Raw genomic sequence first — 9,556 nt, forward strand, 5'->3', positions numbered from 1 at the left:
GGACGGGGCTCTGAGCAGCCTGATCTAGTTAGCGGTGTCCCTGCTCCTGCAGGGGGGTTGGACTGGGTGACCCCTAGGGGTCCCTTCCAACCCAAAACATTCTATGATTCTATGATTCTATTCTATGATTCTCCATGTGCCTTTGTCACATTTAAGGTAAGTCACGACAGACTGAAGAGGAAACTTGCCATTCCCAAAGGGCTGTGTTAGCAAACCGTTCCCCTGGAATTCTTTGCTCACGTAGACTGGCAGAGGCTGCTCACGCAGCAAAAGATCTTTTTTGGACTAAAATCTGCTACCCAGGCCAGACCAGCTGTCCTGCCATTCAGATAACTTTTTTTTTTTGGGGGCTTGTGGCAAGTGTAAAGCATTTTGCAGAAGCATAAACTCCCACAGCGTACCTCATCAACACTGAAACTCTTCCACAGATACATCAGGGATAAATGCCAAATGCAACGCTAGCTATGGGCGCAGGTACTTGCGGAGATTATGGTAACAGCAGAGTGAATTACCGGTTGAATTTCTCAAGCGACAAGTTCTGCAACTGAAGCCACGCAGGCTCAACTTCCGAACAATTACCCACCCCAGCTAATTAAGCTCTTTATTTAAGGAGGTATTCCATGCAAATACAGCCCCAACGGGCATTGCCTGGACATTTTACCCTCATCTGACTAAAAGCGGGTACTTACAGTGTTTTCAAGGGATTATGCCAAACGCACACTGTACTTTGCTGGAACATCCTTTAATTTATTTTAGTGTCACAAACATATAAGCAACTTGTGCTATTGCTACCGGGTTCAGTTTACCCCACCTGGAGTACTGTGTCCAGTTCTGGGCTCCCCAGTTCAAGAAAGACGAGGAACTCCTGGAAAGAGTCCAGAGGAGAGCTACTAGGATGATAAAGGGACTGGAGCACCTCCCCTACGAGGAAAGGCTGAGAGAGTTGGGCTTGTTCAGCCTGAAGAAGAGAAGACTGAGAGGGGATCTCATCAACGCATACAAATATCTTAAGGGCGGAAGTCAAGAGGACGGAAGCAGTCTGTTTGCAGTGGTGTCCAGCGACAGGACTAGGGGCAATGGATGCAAACTGAAACATAAGAGGTTTCAGTTGAATATGAGGAAGAACTTCTTCACTCTGAGGGTGGCAGAGCACTGGAACAGGCTGCCCAGGGAGGTTGTGGAGTCTCCTTCTCTGGAGATATTCAAAGCCCGCCTGGATGAAGTCCTGTGTAGCATGCTCTAGGTGAGCCTGCTTTAGCAGGGGGGTTGGACTAGATGATCTCCTGAGGTCCCTTCCAACCCTTACGATTCTGTGATTCTGTGAATATATATTTAAAAGGTTCTTTATGAAATTAAAGAGGAAAACCAGACCTACTGCCTGGCTTTATACATAGAAAGCGTAGAAAATGCCACTCGGACAAAAAAAAAAAAATACCCTGGATGTTAAGTAGGTCACATCAAATCCTCATGTCTGCCTAAGAATACTATGAATGACAACCAATTTGGCATTTACATTTTAATCCAGGTTAAATTCACAGATTAACTGCAGATCATCCCTGCACAAAACACCTACACGGTACAATACAGACTACTACAGTGTAAAGTACTCCAGCAGAAAAATTCAGAGCTTCAAGTAGATATGAGAGAAGCCGTGATTTGATGCACTTTTCAGATAATTCCTTCACAAACAGCAAAGCAAAAGTTCTTGTGTGCAATGTGTTCAATTCATTATACAGTGAGCATTTGGTTTTATGAACCCAATCAACGAATACTGATCACATCAATACCAGCGTGCCATGTAATTTTATTTAAATGAGAATTCAAGTCATTTTGGATGCAGAGAAGGGAATTTGTTGTAGTATTGCCTTTCTTTAGCAGCACTAAAAAGGTGTTTCGCCAACCACGTGCAAAGGGCTCACTTGCAACATCATCTGTCCCAGTCCCCGAGGCAACGTTTGCCACCATTAAAGTGACAAAGCAATTTATGTACTGCAGGCTGTCTACTGAAAGCAGAACAAAGTGTTCAAATTCCGTTTTCCTAACTCCTTTAAGCAGTCAGCATTCTGCTAAGCCACTGGCAAAGCTGGAAAGTCAGTTCAGTGCAAGTACATGGGATACCTCTGCAACACCATCAAGCTAATGGGAACTCAGGGCAGCAGCAGAAAAGCAACTTCAGCATGAAGGGGAGAAGGATATTGCCCCCCTGCCATGCACCCTTTCTCAGTCTTTCAACTCTAGCACCTGGGTAATAAAAATCACAAAAGAGACAGGGCATCTTCAGTTGCAGCGAAGATGCCCCTTGAATGTCCTCTCGCTTCCTGAACCCTAATGAAGGGCAGGAGAAGGGAATCACAGAGGCTCTTCCAGGCATTCTAACCTACCCAGAGACGAAGAGGACTTCTGGGAAAGCTTGTCTTTCCAAGGGGGAAAACAGCTGTGTCTGTACTTCACTGGGCTACTTCTGTGTGGTGGTGGTTGACTTTTTTTTTCTTTGAGGGCAGAGGGAAGAAGGAAAAGCGATGATAGCCTTCTTCCTCCTAGGCTCCATAAATCTTGGGAAGGGCAAAGTGAGAAAGCTATGGGAAGTCTCTTCCATCTTCTCTAGAGATGTGGACACGTTCTTTCATGGGAACCTCTCTCCTGGTAATGTGTGCTACAGACCTGTGGCAGCTGAAATCTCTCACTTTTGGTGAAGGCAAAGCCCATCCTGCTTCATAGTATAAACCAGGAATATAATTAGCAGGGCTTCTCTTATCTTCCTAGTGGCAGCTAAATCAAACAGAAGCTGCGTTACCCAAACTTGTTTTGCTTGCAAGTGGACTCTTCCTTTTAAAGATAGTACTGCAAAGGACAGCTCCCCATGCAGTAACTTCCAGATGTCCCCATGTCCCAGGAGAACATTTCAGAGATGGAGATTCAAGAGCATTGTTTATTTAGCTTTTACACTCCATGGTATTTCAGTTGGAAGAGTGACATTAGCACAAAACTTAAAAGAGTGTTCTCCTGGATAAGCAGAAACAGAATAACAGTACAGAATCTACTGTAACACACATCATCATAGAAGATTTCAGCGTCCACAACTTAGGGACACTGCTACTACTCTGCAGTCACCCTATGACTACCTCCATTCAATGCCAGGAAAACAAGTATCCCTTGGTTTAACTACCAGTTACATTCAACTTACCAGTTTCCCCCTTTGCTGAGCAGATCTGGTTTCCCGGAGAGTGTACACATCACCGCAGACTGAGATTTCCCGCCAAACTCCTGGTTTAGACTCCTCAGTGAACCCTCCTTTCGGATGCATGACCAGCACCCCATTAGTTGTCAATCCATCCATGTGGCCATCAGGATTTTTCCACTTTGCCGCTTTTTCCTGCATGTGACAACCATCCCAGGAAAGAAAGTTTGTCTAAAAGTTTGTGGACTGAAGTTTTACACACTAATGTTTTACTGGTGCTGTCTAAAAACACATCATTTCCTCACCAGCTGGCAGTGCTTAGACATAGACTTACCAAAAAAGCGTTTTTAAGAACACCTTGTGCCAGAGCGGCAACATCTTTTGCTCATGCATCTTCAATTACTATCCTATCTTAAATAGTATTATTTTTCACTTGGTTGAGTGCCTCTGATTGCAGGTCAGGTACGAGTTAAGGCCTCAAAGGTCAGCAGCATACTCCTAACTACTGTAATGGAACACCCTTGCAATGGGCGCATCCTCTTCCGTAACAGGGCTGATGCACTCTTGGTCTTCAGCGCTCAGAACTGCAACAGCAGCTTCTATCACAATGGGTATCAAGAACATATCAAAACAAACCTAAAGAAAATCCACTAACGGTTACTAAAGCAGAGCTTCATTGTTAGAGACAATTATGACCATGAGTCCACGCTGGTAATAAATCTGGCGCATAAAACTGCAGTTTCTACTTAACACTGTGGCTGGTACACTGCAGCAATAAAAGTCTAACGACAGTGTAAGTTATCAACTAGTAAAAGGGAATTTGGGGGCTTGAAAATAATGGAGAAAAAAAACCAGAGCTTGCTCGTACATAACGTAATTATTAGCAGCACTTACACCAAGAAATATATTTTTAGAAGAGTCAAATCCAGCTGCAAAAATCCTTGCTGTGTATGGTGGGCTCCTCTCACAAACAATCCTGCACGCAAAACGGGATATGGTGCTTTGCGTAATCTGGGTTTCGTCATTATTTGGACTTCCAGAAATAGTATCTGTTACTACAAAGTCTATGGGGCTTTCCGTTGACCTCCCAACCTGCAAAAAAAATATAAAATTATGATATAATTAGAAAGAGCCATGGAAATATCAAGCATTAAGGACTCTATTTTGCCAAGTTTGATGACATCAGTGAACTACTGTCTACTGAATTTTTGGATGGCAAGATCCAAACAGAGACTAATCTGTACTTTCATATTTGTCCTAGGCACAAATACATCTGTGCTGGTTTGGGCTGGGATAGTTAATTTTCTTCACAGTAGCTGGTATGGGGCTATGGTTTGGATTTCTACTGGAAACTGTGGATAACCCAGGGACGGTTTCATTCCTGAGGAAGGGGGGGACATTGGGAGTGATGGCGTTTGTCTTCCCAAGTCACCGTTACACGTGATGGAGCCTGGCTGTCCTGGGGATGGCTGAGCCCCTCCTGCCTGCCCATGAGAAGCAGGGAATTAATTCCTTGTGTTGCTTTGCTTGCACGTGCAGCTTTTGCTTTCCCTATTAACCTGTCTTTATCTCAACCCACGAGTTTTCTCACTTTTCTGATTTCCCCCATCCCACCCAGGGGCAGTGAGCGAGCGGCTGGGGTGGGGGGGGCCTGAGTTGCCATCTGGGGTTAAACCACAACAACATCACTGATGTGGCCAGACAAATTTTCACTTACTAAAACGACGTACAAGCTTGCCCAACACAGCTGCAATGAATTGTTTGATAGGGTACTGTCAACAGCATGAACATATCGGCACCTTGGTATTTCATCATCCAACCACAGCAAATTACTTACCGCTACGTTTTGTAAGTGAAGAGAACACTAGCTTGAAATGACAAGTTTTATTCACAGCTCTAGTTCCAAGTTAGCTTCCCATGAAAATAAAGGAATTTTTTTAGACCCAGAACTTGGTTATTTTGATACATCATAACAAACAACTACCCACCTTCACGCTTTCAGAATTCGTAGTTCCAGAATAGAAGAGTTTTAAGGTAAAACCCACAATATGATTAAATTTATTCCTAATCACAGATGTGCACGACTGAAGAAATGAAAAAGCTTTCTTCAGCAGAACTAAAACATAGCTGATCAGTAGACAAACAGTATTTTTTTATCTCAACATCTATAAATTTTAGTTCTAAAATTGGAAGTTCTAAAGTGGGAAACAACTAGGCATCTGGAACAGAAAACTTCATTACAAAATAGACAGAGGGATCTGACTGCCAACCAAACCTACAGCGAGACTTTCCCAATGCTTCTACAGGCAAGTCAGTGTTACACCAACTGAGCATAATGGGGAAAGTGGAGCTGAGGAACAAGGAATGGAACAGAATATTAATTTACAGACACCTTGTGATCAAATAGAAGAAAATTAAGAGGAGTCTTCGCATGAAACTACCTTCATTATCAGGAACCTACATTTACATAAAATAACCTCCTCCCTAAACATGATCTCATTGTCCCCCAAGAAGTTACATTCCCTTAGCTTCTTGCTCTCCAAAGCCAGCTATGGGAAGACATGCATAGTTCTATCATTAACAAACATCCCTGCAAACTAAATTAGCTGTAAAGAAACGTTATTCAAGAGTCAAGGGAAGTGATATTGTTAACACTGAGCCCTCATCACAACTGAACCGATAGCAACAGTACAGGGGTTGTTATACATCTCTTCTGCTTTCAGTTCTACTTTGTGGAGCCCTCGTCACAACTGAACCGATAGCAACAGTACAGGGGTCTCTCCCATACATCTCTTCTGCTTTCAGTTCTACTTTGTGGTGTTAAACTCAAACACGTGTCGAAATTTGTGTCTTAAGTAACACATCCGGTTACTTTCACCATATCACAGGTCTCAACCCAAGTGTAAAACGTGATGAGCTTACCACAGAAGCGCCAAGGAAATACTGAGAGAGGCCTCATCAAAAGCACGTGCTTCAATTTTTTCACAGGAAGTGACTACTGGAATACCCAAAACTGTGTAATACGGGACATTTCTGATTTATGTAACTTGGCATGTTGAAGCTAAAACATAAAGCTATATTCTTCTTCCTTTTACCATATTACTTTTAACAGGCTTTTATTTTCCCATCAATGCAACTCCTGCTAAGACTCAGCACCGACCAGCAGCAGGAAGCTTATTCATAACTTTTGACTATTTTCTACCTGTATCTGAAGTTGCTTAAAGGATTATCAATAATGAACGTGAAATAAATTTGTTCATAATGAGTTTTTTCCTGTTGCAGTCTCTCAAACAGATCACACTCTCAAAGCATGTAGATGCAATTAGAGAAAAACCTGCCTTAGTTTCCCTTAGAGGATGACAAAACATTCATTTGTTCCCCGTCTTCCTTGTATCATACCAATCAGTCAACATGAAATCTGAATCTGTTTGGATATAAGCATTAAAATCTATATACAAAGCTTTTATGTGGTTTTTAAAATCTCTGAAATTACATGTAATATTTTCAGCAAAGTAATTACTTTATTTCTATATGTCATTTTTGTCATAAGTATGTCTATACAACACCAAATATTCTATGTATTTGGTTTTTTTAGTTTTGGTGGGTTTTTTTTTTCCCCTCTTGAAAAAGCCTTCTAGAGGGTCGGGTCCCATGTCCTGTGCTACATTTCAACACTAGAAATTATTTTACGAAGTGCCCTTCAGAACACTGCAATTTCCCCATGCTCCACATCAATTCAAAATTTTGTGTTTAAGATCATCAGAAAAGAAAGCTGCTCAGCAACAAATGAAGAACTTGATGCAACCAGCATTTACCCACCAAAATTTTTAACTGATCTGATGTTGCAGTCAGACTACAGTCACTACAGACCTAGCTCCATTACTCAAATTACTCTTTACAGACTTTATTACCCATTTTTCTTCCATTTTCCTCTACAGCACAGAAGAGTTTATTCTTTTTAATAATTTTAGCCTATATTTTGAGATTTTTCTTGTTAACTGTGTCATGTTCTATATTATTTCACTAAGTTACTTCCAATAACAAACCATAAATCTTCCAACTGATGCGTAAGACAGCTTCTGTTGTCTACACCACAGGTTATTTCTAAAAGCTGTGTAAAAGCCAGGCAGTCAATCAATTTGCTAGTGTCTACTGTCAATCAAAGAAGTGCTATTAAAAATGCCCGCTCCTGAGACAACACAAAACCAGACAACCTGCCAGCAGATAATTTAACAGCTGCAGACTCTTGGACTTCAACAGAATTTCACTCTGATGATGGGGAGAATTGGACCATGCATCTTCTGAAGGCCCGTTCTTCAGAAAAAAAAAAATAAATCAATTCTTCATATTGAATGTACCTGGTTCTTATATAAACTTGTAGTTATTCAAGGTACTGGCTACATGGTTTTGTTCCTTGTAGTGGTACGAACAGGTATAATCAACCCATTCTTGTCCAGCCAAACCATGAAGGAACAGGTTCTACTCCAGCTGATGCATCATCAACAGATGAGTTACTGAACTCTGAAGAAAACCTTCATTTTTAGCAGCATACAGACTTTGGGAGATGCCAGACAGAATGCGTTAGCACGTTCTTTTTGTTATTATGTGAAGTAACCTGATCTGTATGTCACATTTGTAGCATTTGTACACCGATTCCACTACCGAACTGCATTAAGGAAAAGAACCCACGCACACACAACACAGCAGAACAAGTAGGGTGAGGAAAAAGAAAAAAGCGTATTCCCAGAGCCAAGTACAGGACATAAGAACAGATCATATGAGATGTCCAGGACAACTTTCCAAAAGCAGATGAACACCTGCAAGTTTCAAATCCCTGCAGCAGCAGGTTGTGAAGCTGTTTTGTTAAAGCAGACCAGCAGGAGATGTTTGCCAGGGAACTGAGCAGGACAAGTAAGCAGGGAAGACAAGAGCACCCATTTCTGCGTTGTTTCCAGCTTTCAAGAAACAAGAACATTCCCGGTTAGTGCTTTAAGTAATATTTTCAAACACTCTTTAAAAGAGTATGCTCACTTGTACATTACTCTTCATGTTCTCTTCAGAAAAGAGCTAGAAGAACAGGGGGTAGGACTGCTCCCATGTGAAACTCCATCGTGCATCCACTGAATATGCAAATAACCTGCACGGTTAATGAACGAAGTGTGTCTGTGTGGAGGGAGCAGGTAGAGTACATGCATGGTGATTTAAACCACCTATTAACTGTTAAGTTACATGCATGAAAATACAGTAATTTTCCTTTTATTATGGAAAATGTCAAGAAAATTGGTATTTAGGCAGCCTGAACACTGCTCTTCCAATGCCTTCTGAACTTCTTTACTGCCCCTTGTCTAAGTCTCCCCACATTTTCCATATGTGCCTCACTTCTGGTAAGCATCTACTTGTGCTTCTGCTTGGTTATAAGCTTAGAAAGCATAAACCAAGAAGCTATTCTGTGTTTGCAATCTTCAAAATTTCCCAGTTTGTTTCCAGAAAAACTGCAGAATAAGTCACCAACACAACATTTCTCACATTTTCCTTCAAAGAGAAGGCATGGCAACACTCTCAAAGCTGAAGGAAAAAGGTGGCAGCCTTTTTGCAAACTGGGTATCTCCCTCATTTTCATGGGAAACCAGCTCTAACCCAATGGATTACGTCCTCACAGGTTAGTAATGGTACCCTGACCAAGAAAACAAAGACCTCTGCCATCCCTTTTCCCTGTTTCGGGTCCCATGGACCAGGGTGTTACTAATAGCCACCATTCTACGCTTCTCACATTCCTTTCTATGGTTACCTTACTGAAGTCATGCAGTGCTACTATCCCATTCTACAGAGGGGAAGACAGATTAAAAAAAAAAAAAGAAAAGTGATTTGCCCAAGATAATACATGTTATCAGCAGCCAAGGAGGGGCCTCAAGATAATCCTGTGGTCCAGGCATTACCCTTCCCTTTTCAGCTCTTGCATCCTTGGCAGTGTTCTACAAAAGCCAGGAAAACACATTTGAAAAGAAAACTGAAAACTCCAAGGACTGTCTATTCAAGCAACGCTTGATCAACAGTAAGGTTTTAGTCTGTGGATCAATAAAGATAACGTGGAATTTGCCATCATGTACCACAGGGCAGCACAAAACAGCCCTCATGTAACTCTCCTCCGACTGCCTACAATCAGATTACTGAGAATAATTAAAACCTGATGGGTTATCTAAATAATGGAAACCTCGTCAGCTGTGGTTTGGCATCACTTGAGCACCAAAATATTGCCAGAGGCTACCAGACTATTCCTTCTCCCATTCTCAGGGCTATCAGACCCTCTAGGCCAACGCTTGCAGTGCAAACTGTGGAAGACAGCTACAGAGAGTGGAAACATGAACCAGGACACAGCGC

General features: G+C 42.0%; 1 protein-coding gene across 1 annotated transcript in view; it reads right to left on the reverse strand.

The window, feature by feature from the left end:
• Window positions 1-6,152, reverse strand: part of PELI2 (pellino E3 ubiquitin protein ligase family member 2) — a 9,446-nt gene extending 3,294 nt beyond the window's left edge. Inside the window, exons 1-4 of the mRNA XM_009642197.2 lie at window positions 6,101-6,152; window positions 4,896-5,017; window positions 4,073-4,270; window positions 3,185-3,373 (exon numbers count right to left, since the gene is read on the reverse strand). Of these exons, the coding sequence (XP_009640492.2) occupies window positions 3,185-3,373; window positions 4,073-4,270; window positions 4,896-5,017; window positions 6,101-6,137 (546 nt within the window). The 5' untranslated portion in view covers window positions 6,138-6,152. The remainder of the gene's footprint in view (window positions 1-3,184; window positions 3,374-4,072; window positions 4,271-4,895; window positions 5,018-6,100) is intronic.
• Window positions 6,153-9,556: the final 3,404 nt, after the last annotated feature.

Source organism: Egretta garzetta, unplaced genomic scaffold (assembly GCF_000687185.1).
Source record: "Egretta garzetta isolate BGI_Z169 unplaced genomic scaffold, ASM68718v1 scaffold647, whole genome shotgun sequence".
Taxonomy (NCBI): Eukaryota; Metazoa; Chordata; class Aves; order Pelecaniformes; family Ardeidae; genus Egretta; species Egretta garzetta.